At 36.7% G+C, this 19,453-nt stretch overlaps 2 protein-coding genes and 1 long non-coding RNA gene across 13 annotated transcripts in view; 1 reads left to right on the top strand and 2 right to left on the bottom strand.

The window, feature by feature from the left end:
* LOC127518183 (uncharacterized) overlaps positions 1-17,756 on the top strand; it is a 49,128-nt gene extending 31,372 nt beyond the window's left edge. Inside the window, exons 2-5 of one of the 4 annotated variants that reach the window (XR_007931479.1) lie at positions 15,440-15,520; positions 15,993-16,108; positions 16,569-16,682; positions 16,794-17,756. This is a non-coding gene — a long non-coding RNA (uncharacterized LOC127518183). Of the gene's footprint in view, positions 1-13,288; positions 15,521-15,992; positions 16,109-16,568; positions 16,683-16,793 lie in introns of all 4 variants that reach the window. The other 3 variants (XR_007931481.1, XR_007931482.1, XR_007931480.1) reach the window with 3 other exon arrangements.
* Positions 1-19,453, bottom strand: part of LOC127518171 (tumor necrosis factor receptor superfamily member 14-like) — a 70,389-nt gene that overhangs the window by 12,208 nt on the left and 38,728 nt on the right. For 2 of the 8 annotated variants that reach the window (XM_051904552.1, XM_051904548.1), the window contains exon 5: positions 28-115. The exons of 4 other annotated variants lie outside the window; for them this stretch is intronic. In XM_051904552.1, the coding sequence (XP_051760512.1) occupies positions 28-115 (88 nt within the window). Of the gene's footprint in view, positions 1-27; positions 116-6,872; positions 7,222-7,719; positions 7,806-7,902; positions 8,091-9,624; positions 9,713-9,886; positions 10,043-10,163; positions 10,290-12,265; positions 12,729-18,450; positions 18,700-19,453 lie in introns of those variants that run through there. 2 more of the 8 variants (XM_051904553.1, XM_051904550.1) reach the window with 2 other exon arrangements.
* Positions 667-19,453, bottom strand: part of LOC127518178 (tumor necrosis factor receptor superfamily member 14-like) — a 49,988-nt gene continuing 31,201 nt past the window's right edge. The window contains exon 8 of the mRNA XM_051904573.1: positions 667-969. The gene's annotated coding sequence lies outside the window, so the exon portion shown is untranslated. The remainder of the gene's footprint in view (positions 970-19,453) is intronic.

Below are 19,453 nucleotides of genomic sequence, written 5' to 3'. Positions count from 1 at the left end.
TTTGTGAATCTTGTGTTAATCACTCACTTTGAATGTGGTCGACAGGTAGTGAAAGAGCCATTAGAGTAAGTGCCTTCTGCACAGTTACCACAATCAGTATCAGTAAATGCTGTTCCTGTAATATATTAAAATAATGACTGACTTAATGAGAGTCTTTCATTACAAGTAGTACTGGTATTGTTCTTGTGTCTGAGGCAATTTTTTTTTTTTTTTTTTTTTTTTTTTTTAAAGCTAGCTGTCCTTTCACTTTGTGGCCATTGTTCCTCTGTTCTAAAATACCTCACCTGATTGTCTGATATATTGTCCAGGGTGACATTCAGAGTGTTTCACAGCGAATCTACAGCTGTCTTTCTTTCGCTCAATGCAGTAGAATCCTTCCAGTGGCTCACAAATAGTATCTGCAGAGCGTGTACAAGTTCTTTACTCTTAGTCCTTGTTCTGTGAAAAACATAAAACACTTACTTACATAAATAAATGTAATTTGTAAGAGAACATTTTTGTATTTCAAGTCTGTATTTTGGAGTACATACTCACCTGCATCACAAACAGAGCAGGGAAAGCATTTATCTAACCCATTGGGCTCATCAATGTAAGTTGACGCAGAACATGGAACACAAGTTGTGCTTGTATCTATAGTGCAATGCCAATGAACACGGTTTCCTTCAAATGTAAAACAAATATATATTTTTTTATATTTTACATTTTTTTCTGAGGAGACACTTCATGGGAGAATTAAGTATTACACTGAAAAACATAGGTTCCCTGGTTCACACTGAACTGCTGCTAAACAATGTATACTGTACCTGGTGCACACATGGGGCAGCATTCTCCATTTATCTCATATTCAGCACGAGCACATGTGCCAAAACACATGATTAAGACCAAGATTAAATTTCTTTCAATATCAGCTCACACATTGCATGTCTCCACTTGGAAATCGTTGAGCAGGAAGTTGATTTATGTATAGAGCTAAAATGACAAAATGATAAGTGCTGCTTTAAAGGTCCACAAAGTGTACGTGTTTACATTTGGCTCTTAATCATTTTCCTAAACAACGGTTATGGTGACCTAAACCCAGAATTACTTTACATTTATGCATTTGGCAGATGCTTTAATCCAAAGTGTCTTACATTGGTATGCATTTTATCACTTCATGCATTCCATGGGTATCGAACCCATGACTTGGTACCAGGCCCTACTGTTAGAGCTACAGGAACAGTGTTTGTATAGAAAACAGATCCATATAACACCATACATACATAAGGTTTGAAGCAGGGCTTCATTCCAGGACAAAATAACAACCAGGGGGTATTCCAGAAAGCAAGGTTAACTTAGCATCACATATACCCTGAACTCTTGGTTGATTAAACCAAATCTTGCTTACTCTGGGTATGCCAGTTTCAAAAAAACATAACTGGGAAGTTGAGTCAATCCACTGTTATATGTTGTTTATGCTTGTTCCTGGACATTTGTTTTATTTCCTGTTTTCTGTCATGTCTGCCACATTATTTAGTCCTTTGTAGTTTTCTTGTTTGATTTGTTCCCTGATGTCCCCAGGTGTGTCTTGTTAAGTCTATTACCCTGCTTGTATATCAATCACAGTGTTTCTTGTGTTCATGGTTAGGTCTTGTCGTTCTATGCTGTATGTTGGTGGATTTTCTCAGTTTTATTCCTTGTGGATTTATTCCATTCATTTTGATGTCGCATAACGTACTCGGTTACTAACGTAACCTCGGTTCCCTTAGAATACTACACTCCGTACTGCGTCTGCCGTTTAGGCAAGACGCAATGAGAAACTTCCTGTTTTCACCGATTCTGAAGACTTTTTTATTCATGCAGTGAAACTGCACGGCCATTGTTTCGTGGAGTTAAAGTAAACAAACCAATGATGGCACGGTGGAGCGCTGAGAAGGGCTTGCACGGATGCACATAGCATAATGTATCCCGGATGATCAGGGACTTGAGGACACTGTAGTCACCCTCCCATTTCTATACATTCTAGGAGCCCATTGTGGCCTAGAGCACATATAGGGCATAGAAAAAATATGTTATTACCCGGATTTTGGTCAGGGCCATAAATGAGTGCTCATAAGCTGGTCACATTGGTGAGGCTTATGCAGAGAGAACCTGCGTTTGTAATGCAGGGACATCCAGGTTATAATACCTGACAAACGTGGACGGCGAGGCCCAGCCGGCCGCCTCACAGATTTCCGCGATGGACACGCCAGTGGACCATGCCCAAGAAGAGGCCATGCCTCTCGTGGAGTGCGCTCTAATACCTATAGGGCATTGCAGGCCCAAGGAGGAGTAAGCGAGCGCTATAGCATCGACTATCCATCTGGATAATCTGGGCTGCGTGACCGGAAGACCTTTCATGCGGCCACCGAAGCAGACAAAGAGTTGTTCCGACTGATGAAAAGAGGCGGAACGATCGATGTAGGTCCTCAGGGCCCTGACTGAACAAAGTAGGTTCAACTCCTGATCATCCTGGGAAGGAGGAAGTGCAGAGAGAATGACCATCTGTGCCCTAAAGGGTGTGGATAGAACCTTCGGGACATATCCATGTCTTGGTTTCAGGACAACTTTAGAGTCATTAGGCCTGAACTCAAGACAGGAGGGGCTCATGGAGAGCACCTGCAAATCTCCCACTCGCTTTACTGAAGCTAAGGCTAGCAATAAGGTGATTTTTAGTGCTAGGGGATGTAAGTCAGCAGTCTGAGGTGGTTCAAAGGGAGGGCCATTAAGGCCCCTGAGAACCAAAGACAGGTCCCAGGTGGGAACCGTGCGGGGGTGGGGAGGGTTCAGCCTCCTAGACCCTTTTAGGAAATGAACAACAAGGTTGTTTCTTCCTATCGACTGCCCTGCTACGGGAGCATGGGAGGCTGCTATAGCTGCGACATAGACTTTAAGGGTAGAGGGAGTACGGCCCCTATCCATTAAGTCCCGAAGGAAAGACAATATCAGAGATATGTCACAAGTAAATGGGTCTTCGCCCTGGGCTGTACACCAGGCAGCAAAGACTGACCATTTTAGGGAGTAGAGATGTCTCGTTGACTGAGCTCTAGCTTGTGAGATAGTGTTCAGGACATCTTCAGGGAGGTTTGAAGGCTCCCGTCTAGAAGCCATACATGGAGATCCCACAGCTCGGGTTTGGGGTGCCAAATTGTCCCTCCTGCTTGGGAGAGGATGTTTCGTCTCAGGGGGATCGGCCATGGCTCCATGGACGATAGCTGAGACAGGTCTGAGAACCATGGTTGGCTCCTCCATAGAGGAGCCACCAGGAGGACCCTGTGGGCACCTTCCCTTCCTTCCGGTTATTCGTCTGATAACCTGGGGAATCAGAGCGAACGGGGGAAAAGCGTACAGAAGGAGGCTGGGCCAGTCTTGGGCCAGCGCATCCTTTGTCTTTGCAAAGTAAATTGGGCAACGAAAGTTGTCTTCTGAGGCGAAGAGGTCGACCTCTGTTCTTCCGAAGACATCCCAAATATTCTGAACCACGAGGGGGTGGAGCGACCATTCCTCCGAGGGAAGGTTGTTCCGGGACAACATGTCCGCCCCTATGTTCAGTACGTCCTGATCATGTGCTGCTCTGAGTGAGAGCAGGTTGTGCTGGGCCCACTCTAGGATGGTTTTGCTAGAGTGAATAGGGGCTTGGACGAGAGCCCGCCCTGGTGATTTATGAAGGACACCACTATTGTCTGATCTGATCAGGACATGGTGTCCCACCAGGAGAGGGAGGAAAGACTGGAGAGCTTGATATACCGTCATCATCTCCAGGCAGTTGATATGAAGCTCTCTTTCTTGGCTCCTCCAAGCACCGAAGGCTGGGTGACCGTCGCGCAGAGCTCCCCAGCCCATCTTTGAAGTGTCTGTGAAAATGACTTTCCTCTTGCACATCGTCCCTATAGCCACGCCCTGTTCGAACCAGCAGGGGTTCATCCAAGGAGCCAGGGTTGCAACACACACCTGATTCACCTTGAGCGAGCAGCGACTATGCTGCCAGGTGCAGGACTGTGCAGGCCTATGTCTGTCTCAACGTAAAGATGGCCTGTGTAATAGGCTTAAATTGTTCATCTTTGTTCTTTTGATTTCACTGTACTACTTGTATGGGCATTAGATTGGCACTGTTTAGAAATGTTTGGAAATTTTGTAGATCTGGTGAACCCATGAACCAGAGTCTGGTTTTAACTGATCTCTGGTCAGTTTTATAATTTAGGTTCAGTCTTAATGACAGTTACATGTGTCTGTGTGTAAAATGGAAAAATTGAGACTGATATTTCATTATCTCTAATTAGCCAGATTACCCAAGCCGTCTTAAAAACACAAAAACAAACACTACAAATTAATAATATTTATTTATTTAATTAAAAAAACACAATGTACCTAAACATATAAGGGTGGTTTCCCGAACAGAGATTAAGCCTAGTCCTAGAATAAAATGGCCCTTTAAACCAGATTAACAGAAATCTGCTTTCTCTGTCATGGTTTAAAATAGTCCTAGACTTAGTCTAGTCCAGAGTTTAATAAGCTGATTTCCTGGAGGAAGACTAGAGCTACTCCAGGACTAAATTTAGGCTTAAATTAAACCTACCAGGAGGCAGGTTATTGATATTGATATACACTGTATGTATGTATGTATATATATATATATATATATATTTTTTTTTTTTTTTTTTTTTTTTTTTTTTTGGTGTTGTTCACTTTATTTAAGCAATTTCTTTTGATTTGATTTAACATCATTGTTTTTGGTTCAAATGTGATTGCTTCATGTTAAATTGACTTGAAATGGTTACTAGAACTAACTTGGTTTTCATTTTGAAATAACATGTTTCAGTCAAGTAATCCAATCAAACAGGACTTTCACTTCCCATCATGCTTTGCACTGGGCTGAAGTGGGAGAGTAAATGTTGAAAAAGTGTTATTTTATGCATTTTTTAGAAAGATGAGAATATGGAGAGACTTCTTACTGTTTAATATTCCATTATGTAAAAGTTTTTATGTTAATATTTTGTGGTGAAGTTTGAGCTTGTGCTTGGGTTGAGGACCTGCTAACAAGAAATGTTTAATTAATTAATTACATTACATTACATTACATTTTATTTTATTTTATAATGAAGCAACTATTATGATAGTGCTTTGGATCAAAGCAGTATAATTTCTAGACTATCACATGTGTAAATAGTTACATTTAGTTTGTTGCTATGTGAAGGACAAAACAAAAGCATTAGTAATCATATGATTTATATATATATATATATATATATATATATATATATATATATATATATATATATATGTAGAATTCATCTATTTAAAAAGAATTCATTACAAACAGATTTCCAGGCATTTCTTTTTCCAGGCATGACTTTATATTTTGCATATATTTAAGGCTAAAACGTTTGACCTTTTTTAGGGTTTCGTCATTTATAACTGACATTGTCTTATTAAGGGTAAATTATTTTGGGCATTTTTTTTTTACTTTCTGAAAAGTAGTTAAAAGTACGGAAGCCCTAAACGGCCATGGATTATTATTTTTTATATATTTTTTTATATTATCTTGTTTTGTCGTGATCACGACTTAATTTTCTCGTGATCTCGAGATAACAAAAGTTGTTTTCTCGTCATCTCGACATAAAAGTTATTTTTACAGTGATTGATTCTGAAACACTGTACCTGGATTCTACTGTTGCTATAGTAACGAACACAACTTTCACGCGCATCTGATCGACGGATAAATCATGCGCTCTTATATCTTGTGGATATTTCAGCAAAATGTTTACTTCACTTAATAATAAAGTTTACAATAAATAAATACAAATAGGCTAATCAATCACTGTTCAATAAATGTACGCTAAACATTTTATTTGTGTAATTAACATGTTTAATGATCAACAGAGCATTCAACATCTCAAGCGCAGCCAGAGTACCTTCAGAAAGATGCCAGATTATTCTATAATTCTATAAATTATTCGATTAAACCCACTTTATTTTCCTCATTCGTTTGAAATAAAATTATATTACATAGTGTGTTTGTTATTTTTATTCGTCATGTAGGATAGGCTGTAATATCATTAAACTGTCTTCCTCCAGCTTCCATTAAAAAGAGGTGCAATACTCCAGATTTCCAAAAAACAAAACTTTAATCCAGTTGATATAGGCTAAAACAATCTTGGGAGGCTGTTTGAGAAGAGTGTTTATGTATGTGTGTTGTTTCCAACAAAGAAATGTAGAAAATAGGTTACAAACTATCACTGAATTAAATGACATAGGCTATAAATCATATTTCTTATCAATATACATTGAGTGAGTGAACGAACACTGAAACTGCGACGATTAAAATGGCGTCTTAAAGATACACAATAAGGTGCAAACAGAATACTATACAGTGACATCAAAATTAGTTTTAATAAGCAATAAGTTTAGTATCACACCGAACTATTGCGGTCGTGAAACTGTGGTGAGTCATGCACTAGTCAGAACGATAACAGATACACTTTCAAGCAAAATAATCATATTCAAGCATTTAACAGTTAAGTTGATTACTTAACGCACACAATACTGCACAAAATAAATCGATCACGAAGACTCTCTCTGTCCGAAACTCGTACAATCTGGGCCAATATGAACTAATACAGTAAAGTGGAAATTTACTGCACATCATCAGTTATATTTGGTAATATACTGACACCTGTTGGCACATTTGTGTAATTTACAGCAGAGATTAAGTCGTGATCACGAGAAAACAACTTTTGTTATCTCGAGATCACGAGAAAATAAGTCGTGATCACGACAAAACAAGATAGAAAAAAATAATAATCTATGGCCGTTTAGAGCTTCCGTAGTTTAGGGCTTCCGTATAAAAGGTCTTAGTGTTTCTAAAAAAAAAAAAAAAAAAAAAAAAAAAAACATTAAAAAGCTTTAATAACATTACATTTTATTTGGAACTCACATGGAAAAATGTCAAAAACTTGACACAAATTCAGATGCAACTTCTCTGTCTGGACAATAGTTAAACCTTAGTGTTTCAAACATTAAAACAATCTTTAACATTGTTTCTTTCTTGGAATTCCAAATCAATGATTGTAGCACAAGTGAAAAAAATCAACAACACTCTTCTTTTTCTGGGTACCTCACACTTTCCACATAACCAAACTTGACCTGTTTAGTCATCATTTTTGGAGCATCCCTGCTTATCATTGTAGTGAGGCCAATAGGCAGTGGCATCTTTCCTGAACTCATGTTGAAGTATGGATCACATCTTGCATAATGTACAACCATAATTTCCACAACCATCTATGACATATATTCTTCATCTCTGCCATCACTAACACTGCGAGGTAGCGGAAACGGGGCCCCCTGTAGTCTGTTCACGAACAGGGATCCACCCTCAGTCCTTTTTTTACAAAATGCACATTAAAAATGACCAAAAACTTTAGAAAACACTTTTGGATGTACAATGGTATTTTTTTTTTATTAAATAAACTCACAATGGAGCCTTGACAGCATGTGACCTAACATGTACTCATGTCTCCTTCATGTCCTTGTTGCCAAAAATGTCAAGCACGTGGCACATGGATTTAATTTTTTTTTTTTTTTGGCTGAAGGGGATGCCATATGATTTTACTAAAATGTCATTTTTTGTTGAATATTATTATTGTATTTTAAATGTGATTTTCTTTACATTTTTCATTTATAAATGACGAAACACCCGTTAAATGGGTTTGACATAGAAGAACAAATCAGATATTCACTTAGACCTACTGGTTCTGAAACATCCTCAGTTGGTTGTGTTATGTAACGGGTACCTACAATATAAAAAGTATTAACATTGCTAATGCTAATAATACTAACATGTTAAAATTAGTACTTGATGGAAATTTATTATAAGAATTTAGTACTTACGTTTGTTAGAGCGCTGTTTTTTACATTTTCTGTATGTGATGTATGCTATTAATGCCACCAAAGCAGCAACAGCAACAAGAACTGTGACTGTGACTCCAACTATAAGTTTAACTGAAGTCACTTTCTCACATTCAGCATCAGAAGATGTCGTTCCTGCTTTTTTTTCTGCAAGTCCCTTAATCTCACATCTGAAAATTCAATAATATTAGTATGTCCAGTCTTATAATTAGGGGTGGCGCCAGAGAATTTTAAACGCAGGTGCTGAGGGGGTGCTAGATCAATGACAGGGAGAGCTGGGCAATTAATAGTAAATATGACCAAAACAGGTTATTATATATACATATATATATATATATATATATATATATATAAAAAATACAGCATCTCACAGAAGTGACTACACCCCTCACATTTTTGTAAATATTTTATTATATCTTTTCATGTGACAACACTGAAGAAATGACACTTTGCTACAATGTAAAGTAGTGAGTGTACAGCTTGTATAACATTGTAAATTTGCTGTCCCCTCAAAATAACTCAACACACAGCCATTAATGTCTAAACTGCTGGCCACAAAAGTGAGTACACCCCTAAGTGAAAATGTCCAAATTGGGCCCAATTAGCCATTTTCTCTCCCCGGTGTCATGTGACTCGTTAGTGTTACAAGGTCTCAGGTGTGAATGGGGAGCAGGTGTGTTAAATTTGGTGTTATCGCTCTCACTCTCTCATACTGGTCACTGGAAGTTCAACATGGCACCTCATGGCAAAGAACTCTCTGAGGATCTGAAAAAAACAATTGTTGCTCTACATAAAGATGGCATAGGCTATAAGAAGATTGCTAAGACCCTGAAACTGTGCTGCAGCTAATTTACACTGTTATACAAGCTGTACACTCACTACTTTACATTGTAGCAAAGTGTAATTTCTTCAGTGTTGTCACATGAAAAGATATAATAAAATATTTACAAAAATGTGAGGGGTGTACTCACTTCTGTGAGATACAGTGTGTGTATATAATATATATATATATATATATATATATATATATATATATATGAATAATAAAATAAATATAAAGAATACTCGATTTTGTAACAAATATTCTCTAATTATTTAGTCCGTATGTCCATTACTGTGGAGATGGCGAGTCAGTGTTGGCATGCAACTTCATCTTTGCAGCCGACACTGACTAGTTTATTAATAAAAAATTCAAATGTCTTCTTTTCCCCCGACACATTCATATGTTCATAGGCAAGCTTTATGCGTGAGCTTGAGCGCAGAATAGGTTATAATATGATTATAGGCGTATATATTAAAGGATGGTTTAGTAGGTTATTATATTAATCAACTTAATATAAACATGACTCATTAACTACAACAATCTTTAGTCGGGGGCAGGCCTACTTGGCACAAGGAACCGCTCCATTTTTAAAATAAAATGCTATGACATTACGAAAAATGTGACAGTAGCTGCAAATCACGTCACGTTATATTGCATTGCATGCTTAAGAAGTCAATTTTTTTTCTTTTTTTATTATCGGCTTATTTATTAAATATAATATAGTCTGTATATAATTGATTTATTAAAGGAAGAAATTTGTGGGGGTGCTATGGGGGTGCTTTGGTCTTTCTTGAGGGGTGCTGAAGCACCTGCTAGCCCCTCCCTAGCGCCACCCATGCTTATAATATTTAATATTTGTAAATCCATGGACATGTACTCACTTTGAATGTGGTTGGCAGGCCATTAGAGAGCCATTTGAATAAGTGCCATCTGTGCAGTCAGCACATACAGTGTCAGTAAATGCTGTTCCTGTAAAAATAAATAAATTATATATATATATATATATATATATATATATATATATATATATATATAATATACACACACAAACACACAAAGCTTGTACTAAATATTGAATTACTAAAATACTTGCATTATTGTTTTAATAATAAATTCTACAATTGAGTATATGCACACACTCACCTTTTTGCTTAATATATTGTCCAGGTTTGCATTTTGAGTGTTCCTCAGCTAATTTACAGTTGCCTTTATTTGGTTTAATGCAATAGAATCCTTCCTGTGGCTCACAAATTGTGTCTGCAGAGCGTGTGCAGGCCTTCCTTACTCTTAGTCCTTGAACTGTGGACATAAAAACAAAGCACCTAATCATATCTAAAGTGTAATGCATTAGACAGCACTTCATTATTACAGTTTTATATCTCTTTATCATAAGTTAATGCATTTAACACTGGGCACACACCTGAATAACACACAGTGCAGGGAAAACATGTTATGAGTCCGTTGGGTTCATCTGTGTAAGTTGATGCAGGACATGGAATACAAATTGTATTGGTATCTATAGTACAATGCCAATAAACACGGTTTCCTATAAAAAAAAAAAAAGTGTCTGATCAGCTTTTAAAACATTTAGACATAGATATGACATAGCCAAAACAGCTTCTTCTTCTTTTCTTTTTTTTTTACTGAATCAATAGTTTAAATGAGTACATTGTGCAATACAGTTTTGAAAACAGTGCATCTTTGGGCTTCTAGCCATTAAAGCCTACTTGGACTTTAATTTTTTTTTTTTTTTTTTACTTCAACTCTTGAGAATCTATAAATTCCTACTATGTTATATTGGTTAACAATATTACTTAAGGCCGGAATACACTACTGCAGGGGTTCTCAAACCTGTCCTTATGTACCACTAGACATTTTGTATTTTGAATTAGCTAACATACTTGATTCAACTCATCAGCTCAGTAGTACAGACAGCAAGATCTGAATTGGGTGTGTCAGATAAGGGAACACATACAAAATGTGCAGTGCTGGGGGTGCTCCAGGGGGGTATTCCAGAAAGCAGGTTATGCAACATACCCTGGTAAATTTACTCAGACTAAGCGGCCAACCTCAATATTTGGTTCCAAAACCTGAGGTATCTTTCAGGGTATTTAAGAAGCAGGTCCTGTTCCAGGGTTAGTTTACTTCAGAGGTATTCAGCGCATGAGTGGCCTATTGAGGAGACTCTAGTGGGTGTGACAGATTTCGCACAATATTATGTTATAATATTTTCCTTTTACAATGGGACATTTTCTCTATAATGTATTTTTATAATAAAATTACATATGAAATGCATCTCACCTTACAACAAATGTGGAAGCAAATGGCTAAATATTAAAAACAAACTTATACAGCCATAATATCTTTGCAGACCTGTTTTTAGTTGAATCTTTCTTTTTAAATTTATAATTAACATCAAACAAACAATATAATTCTTGTTCACAAAAAAATAAAAAAACTGATTAATTATGGTATTTATGATGGTAAGCTAACCTTGCTTTCTGGAATGTCCCACAGGACAGGTTTGAGAATCTCTGGTGTAGTTTACATACACGACTTAAAATATGAACAGATTTTTAACACACATCATACACTTGACAACTTTGTAAATGGTTACTGAGGAAAAACTGGACATCATACACTAAATGACTGAGAATCACACACTACAAGAATTTTAGCCGTTTCAAGCACAACAAACTCACACAGAAACATGCATCTTGTTGTTAGGAGATGCATGACAAATGAAAACATTGTCTTCAAAAATGAAAATAACAATAAGGTTTGATATCTTCCAAACTGGTTGGAATCAGTCTGAAGCTTAAAAAAAAAAAAAAAAATCTGTCAACTCTGCCTGCCTAAAATCTGCAGACTGGCTCTGACTTTTGGCAACTAGCATCAACTTTTCCAGACTGCAAATTGGGGCAAAAACTTCTGTGCAAAGTTGTGTAGTGTATTCCAGCCTTTACTCAGGGTTCCCACTCTTTCATGAACACCAGATTCAAGGACGTAAAGCACCTTTTATTTTATATCAAGCACAATAAAGACAATAAAGGTGGGTTTGTTACTGCCAAATTGAGTGGTATCAAAGACCTACAGTACCTGTTACTGCAGTAATGTTAAGGGATATACTGACAGCTAAAATCTAATTTATTTTAATTCCAAGCATCATGGAATTTGCACTCCCCGGGCATTGAGTTAGTTAAACAGCTCCACGCTTCTCAGGCATTCATCATGCAGGGCTGCTTGCACTTGATCACGACCCATCCGCTCACGGTGCTTTTTTCCCATTTTCCCCTCAATCAGTAGTGCTGTTTCATTCTGGCTTTGGCAGCGCATAAAGGCCAATTTTTGTAATAGCGCCACACTACTCTAACAAAATTTATTTTAAGAACTTTCAAAGCCTATGTTTGTTTTCACAGACTTTCCAGGCCTTGAATCCATGTGTCTGAAATTTAAGTACTTTCAAGAAGTGTGGGAACCCTGTTTATTGTATAGCATCCAAAATAAACATTTTTACTGTACCAGGAGCACACATGGGGCAGCATTCTCCATTTATCTCATATTCAGCACGGGCACATCCACAGAAACAAAGTTCAAAATTAACAGCAATGACAATGCCAACAGTTGATATAATGGTCCTTAGCAATGACATGTCCACATACAGTGCAAGGGAGGTTTATTTAGTCCTTTTCAAAGTGAAGGAAAACGCTTCACCCTCAGACTTCATGAACCTATTTCTTCACAACTTCACATTAAATAATAGATTAGATGCCGGTACTTTGGCATTCCTGTCGACTGAGAGGTGCCTTTTCTGTTTATATGCATATAAAGGCTATCGCAGATCCTGATGGCTGGCTTTCTGCCTTTAGATGAACAGCAGCTTGATGTAGTCTTTAGATAGTTTGGCAAAACACTCCACCAAACACGTCTTCCTCCTCACACTCGGCATGACGCCTCTTGATTAAGCAGAGCAATCAGCTGAATTCTGTGAAGAGTTGAAATAAAATGGTTACAGCTAATGTTCTATGTTAATGCACCATTATGAGGCCTGTAAAAGTGTCACTTGTTAAATTGTTAAAGGGTTTATATTCGACAAAGTAAACATGCTGTGTGTTTGAAAACTAAAAATGTCACTAGTCCAAAATGACCATCTGATCAGCAAAAACAGCAAATACATACTCATTTCACATGCAAAGAGGTTGATCAGCAAAAAAGGCCCAGGTCAGGGGGGTGAAAATGTAATGTAAAACTAATGTGAGAAGCCTTGGCCTCAGAGAACAGAATAAAAAAATAACAAACATATGCATTTAATTAGGCAGGCATTACATATAACAAGTGCCAGAAATTGGATATGCATTGCAGGGTTGGGTTTTCATTGTGGCCATTTTTGGCTACAGGGGAATTAAATGGTAAGATATTCTATTAACATTTAGCAATTGTGTCTGACTTGTTCTGAGCTTTCATTTCAAGGCTTACACGTGAACAACAAACAAACATGTTAAAACAAATTCAGTCATGTTTACAGTAAATCGTAACTTAAAGTAGGTCTAAGCTAAGAGAGCATAATGAAGTACCAAATGTATGTGTGGGAGGAGCCTAATTATTCTGTTCTGACTCCTGTCAATCAATATTTTTGGAGCATATAGCTCAGAGCCCGAGTCGAGTCTCAGCAAGCCAAGTTCGTTTACTATTAACTGAAGGCACACTATGTAGTTTTTCGTTGCTAGAGGTCTCCTATTCAAAACAAAGGCATAGCTTGATGATGCCGAGATTGAGCGCGGATTCTAAGGAGATGTCTTCTACACCTCACAGCTGGTGGAAAAGAATCGGCATGGGAGTCAGGCAGAAATTATGTTCATGGATGAGATTATTAATGTTACTGTACTATGAAGCAGCGCAGGGCCGAGTGATGTGAGAGTGCAATGAGGCTAATGATTGCTAATGAGAGACGAGTGCGACACACGGCTCAACAGCAGCGTAACTTTTATCATGTCGCATTTGCTGCTTCTGCTTCTTCTGGTCAATATGTGGGGTAAAGCAGCGCTCTTATCATGTTAGATACATTTGAGTGTGTTGAAAATGATTTTATAACGTTACTCTGTGCGTTCGCTCTGCGGCTGCTATGAGACTCTTGTTGCACACTGCAGTAAGCTAGATCGATATTAGTCATGGTAAAACATGGTATTCGCGGTAAATCAAGAAAACGAGATTCAAACAATAAGAACGATTGATAACAATGATTAGTTTTCTGTCTATAAATGTATCCAAACCATTGTTTCCTTATCTAATAAAGCATATAATATATTAAAGCATCTCTGGTCTTTCCATGGTTTCGAAAAAATAAAACTGGAAAATGAGGGTAATGCAGGTATGATGTCATTGGCTACGTTTACATGCACTCAAATAATCCATTTGTAATTGGACTGACGGCACAATCGGATTGAAAAACGTTCATGTAAACACCATAATCGATCCTATTGAGCTCGATCCGAATGAATCGGATTGGAAGGAGTGGTTCATTCCTTTTCTAATCCGATCCAACAGCAAAAAATGACCATGTAAAAGCTTGAATCCAACTACTTTCTCAATCGTATTCAGGAGTCTCTGGGGCACAGTGCAATGTTGACATGCATTATGCAGTGCGCAAGTTCACATTCAACGTTTTATGAATGTCTATGGCAACAGGGCAAAAATAACGATGAGCTCTGTTGTGTCACATCCATGGTTGTCTCCGCAACTGTGATTGATATGACACTGACCTTCATCAGGCATGTCGGAATGTTTAAAACACATAAATGGATATTTGAATCATATTACAATGTTTAGAGTACATGGAAACAGATCAGCAATCGGATTCAATTTATAAGGAAAATTGTTGCACGTAAACATAGCCATTGATAGGTGAAGCACAGCAACAAGGCTCGTTTGAGATGAGCAAAATCTGCACTGTAAAAAATGATTTTATGGTAAAGTAAATACTACAGAAAAAACAAATGTAATTTTTACATGAAAAAGTTAGTTCTATATTAGTACTCAATTTAAGCTTGTAGAAATTAAAGCGTAAATATCAACATTATAAAATTAAGTAAAACTACTCAACTTTTCTGATACTGGTGTTCTCATCATGCACTGGGCCTTGAATAATTAATGAGGTCGATTTTTCACTGTTTTCCAGCTGTTTTTACACTGTTTTATCATTGCTTTAGTGGTTATGTTTAGTAACTTGCCATTTTGTGATTATTTGGAGTTCATTTTCTACTCAAAATGCCACATTCACACTCAAACCATCCATCGAATGTTACCGTCATTGTGTATTGTGTACCAAGTACTGAGGTCTCTGTGTTCAGGTGCCACATTACTTCAATTGTATTATTTACTTAGATGTTTCTAAGTAAAGCATACACTTTAAAAGGTCCCGTCAAATCCAGGTATTTTGTTTTTGTACATTAAATGCATTGTTAATGTGAGGATATTTTAGGTGACTTTTTTTGGCCAATATAATTTGCAATCCATGTGCTGTCTGTTTGTCTATCTATCTTAAGCCTTGACTGTTGTCAGTTGGCCTTTAAATTTCTCATGATATACTAACTTGCAGCTTACTACATCATCTGACTGTTTGATAGAGATTATAAATGAATGCATTTTGTTGAGATCAGTACTTTGTTCTTCAATTCTTTGTATCTTTGATTTAATCAGCAGTGGAGATGAACATCGAAGGGGACTCCCACAGTAGCTGAAATCTTTGCGTACTAATGCTGCTCGGATATGCTGGGTGTGGTAGGTCTCATTGCAGTTCAGTCTTTACTTATTTTCTTCTTTTACATAAAGGAATAGTTCAACCAAAAATCATTTACTCACCCTCATACTGTTCCAAACCTGTGTCAGTTTCTTTCTTCTGTTGAACTCACAACGTTCTTAAGATTGTTGGTGACCAGACAGTTGATGCTAGCCATTGACTTCCATAGTATATTTTTAGATATTTTTTTTTCCCAACTATGGAAGTCAAAGGCTACTGTTAACTGTCTGGTTACCAGCATTCTTTAAAAATATCTTTTATGTTCAGCAGAAGAAAGAAACTCATACAGGTTTGGAACATGAGGTTGAGTAACCGCAGTAACAATAACATTTTCATTTTTTTTTTTTTTTTTTTTTTTGGTGTAATATCACTTTAAGATATTATAATACATAATGCAAAAGTTCTGATATTGTTAGTAACACTGATATTTTTGAAAATGTTTCCTCTTTTAAGCTCGATATTGAGTTTGGATAAATAACAGATGGAAAGACTGAAGTTGAAAGCTGAAGCTACCATGGAAAGGAGTAATTTTCTCTTTTAGAGGGGATGGAGGACCAAGCAGATGCTATGTAAGTGTGAAGTCTTTACTTGCACACACATCTCTTGTTTAATCTATTATAACAAATATTCATTAATATATGACTTGACGTGAAGGAGGACAAATGCAGGTAACTGCACATGTCGATCTCTGACTGTTTAGGTTTCTTTAGTTCAAATCGATGGAGCTGCTGTAAATAATCACAATGGTACACAAAGTCTTAATGGGGAAAAAAAAAAAACTCTTCACTCTTACTAACTTATTTAACCTTAAAAACACATGCATTTAGTGTAAAATGAGGAGGGTTTAGCCTTTAAAAATAAAAAAAAAATAAAAATAAACTTCATGGTTGCAGCAGTTATTTGCGGCTCTCTGCGGCTGGCTTGTCAGTATTGTAATATTGTGGTTATCACAACAACCTTATTTAGGCTGCTCTTAATCCTACACTTAAACATTTGTTGTATCTTTAATCTGTTTTCATTCATTTTCAGATTAAAAAGTGCTACACAATGATGGTTGTTCTTGCATATCTTCTGCCACCGTTGCCTGGAAGTCAATGCATTGTTAAATCTGAAATTTCATTCCTTCAATTTAATTCTGTACCAGTAAGTTTTACATGGACCGTTATTTTTGTAATGATGTCTTGATGCATTCTAAACTCCTAAAATGTGTGTATATATATATATAATATTTTTTTTTTTCCCCTTAACTCTAAGCTTGGAGACAGTATTGCATGCCTCTGCAGCAATTTTGAGACCTCATCAAAGACCAGACCACAGCCGATCTACATTTAGAGTTTGAAGAGCACAACATGACAGTACATCATTGCGAGGATTGACAGAGTAACCATTCCTGTGGATGAGGGTCTGACATGCTGTGGACAATATATTCTAGGTGTGAAACTTGTCCTGTCCACCACAGATTAGTTCTGTCTTCCCTTTCTAAGACTGGAGCATCTAATATTGAAACGCCACATTCTCTTCCTTTTAAAACTGACATTCCTACTTACCGTGTTGCCTCTTTGAGGCCCAAATATATTCTTCATCAAACACAACCATAGCAGATGTAACAAGAAGTATTGCTTCACAATTAGTACACAATTACAATTTTAAAATATTTCCAAGTGATTGTCATTGCAAACAATTTCAAAATATGTGCCTGAATGTTTGTCTGATCTAAAATGTTTCTTTAAATGTATCCAAAAGTATCTGTCTGACTTGAGTTTGTTATGAGAAATGTCATCCACTAGTTTTGTTACTTGTAAGTGTAATTGATGTTGGCAACTCTTTGAATGAATGCTGTTGTTAATGGCTAGTGCATTACAAATGCATTTGTCTTATGAAGATAACTGACAAACATTCTATAGATTTTGAAAACTGACTTATTGAAAGATTTAAAATTGTTTTGTCTGATTTGGAAAGTTTTATCTTGTATCTGACATTTTATAAGTTGATCTTATGAGATGTTATTTGCTAGTCTTGACTGTGTATGATTGTTTCAATCAAACACTTTAAATGTACTGTATTGTAGATAATAGCATTACAAAGCATTTGTCCTCTAATCATCTAAATTAAGTTTATGAAATTGAGATTTAGAGCATTTTGTTGTGCCTCTGTGAATGCACTGTTCTCTACTCTGACAAAATTTGTCTATAAATTAAATTAATAAAAATTTTTTTATATATCTTGTCTGTTTTTTCAATTTTTTAGAATTACGAATGGATGGTAATGCTTAATATCGTTGTACGAACATTAATTAGCAGATAATGATCATTTTCAGTTACACCAGACATGTGTTTAAATGACACGTTTGTGTGTTAACACACAAATTGTGTAAGGTAATTTTAAGATGGAACATCTACTGTGTTAAATTTGACAGTTTTGTAGGCCTAGTTCCTGAGCACACTCACCGCATGATAAAATTATGCACAGCGTGTCATTTTTAACACGTCTATTTCTGCAGTGATAGTTTCACTTGCATTTTGCTGGAAAAGTCCCTAACGTTATACCTAACTGAAACCAAAAGTTCAACCAACCAATCAAAACATATAAGTCGACACCCTTATTTATGGATGTTTATCTGCTGAAATCAAAATTACAGACGCCTAATTCTGTTATATAATTTTATATTTGTGTTCACTAAACGGCCAGTTTACTTTCGTATTTCAGCGAAACGTTGATTGAGTAGCCTACTTTGAAAAGTGACAACAGACGATGTTTTAAAAATATGCATAACCATTTTCAAGAACTGCGTCAAACGTCTTTGTTTGTACTCGAAATCATATGCTAACGAAACAATGACACGGACATCAACACTATAGCTATACAAATGTACAATCAACGAATTAGACATTCTCAGCACAAAAGGTCTCACCTAAGAAAGTGATTTGAATTTCAATCACATGAAGAAACAGGTTAGTCCTCTTGTCCGCCTTTCCCAAATGGAAGTGGAAAAGTACAAAAGTGCAGTCAGTACAAAGGGACGGAGGGACTTGTTTACAGTCAAGATTAGGCTTGTTCTAGACGAATCGGCGCTGCGCAGCTTATCTGTTTACAGTCTATGTGCGCAGCATAGACATAATAAACCAATTTGGTGTTTGCAAACAGCCATGACGTTTTTTTTTTTGTGGGCGGAGCCTACCTGGTTGCAGAAAATGACATAAGTAGCAGTCTATGGAAGCCACGGAATAAAAGAATAAAAAGTTAATTTTGAGTTTATATCTCACAATTCTGACTTTTATTTCTCGCAAATCTGAGTTTATATCTCACATTTCTTAGAAGGAAAAACAGAATTCTGTGTCTCTTTTCCTCAGAATTGCAAGTTTTTATCCCGCAAGACTTTTTTCCCCTCAGAATTGTGAAACAAACTCACAATTGCGAGTTATAAAGCCCGAACTGGGAGATATAAACATGCAAATGCAAGAAAAAAATTCAGAATTGTGAAATAAAAATATTATAGGCTATGTTTAAAAGTTATCTATGTAAAATGTTATAGGTTTAAATATTATTTCTTGCTGTAACTGCTATTTATGTATGTCCTCTATGAACTGCATATGTGAATATTATGTAGACTTACTGTTTACATCAAATTCCTGCTTTAATAGTAGACTAATCATTGCAGGTTTCATCAGTCAAGTCTGTGACTTGCAACATAAACGTCTCCGTTTAGCTTCAAAGGACGTCTTCAGCGTCGGGATTCTATAAAAAAAGTCTATATTTTTTTGCATTCCGATTCCGACATCCAGAGGCCCAACAAAACATTTTTCTCTTATTCTCTGGATTTTGCACATTTTCCTCCACTTGCTACCGCTATTTTTCTGCAACCACTATGCGCGCGCAGCTGCAAGTGACTTAACTGTGACGTCTGCTCCAAATGG

The sequence above is a fragment of the Ctenopharyngodon idella genome, chromosome 8, assembly GCF_019924925.1.
Source record: "Ctenopharyngodon idella isolate HZGC_01 chromosome 8, HZGC01, whole genome shotgun sequence".
Classification (NCBI taxonomy): Eukaryota; Metazoa; Chordata; class Actinopteri; order Cypriniformes; family Xenocyprididae; genus Ctenopharyngodon; species Ctenopharyngodon idella.
The sequence above is the reverse complement of the archived record's forward strand: the minus strand, read 5'-3'. Positions and strand labels throughout refer to the sequence as shown.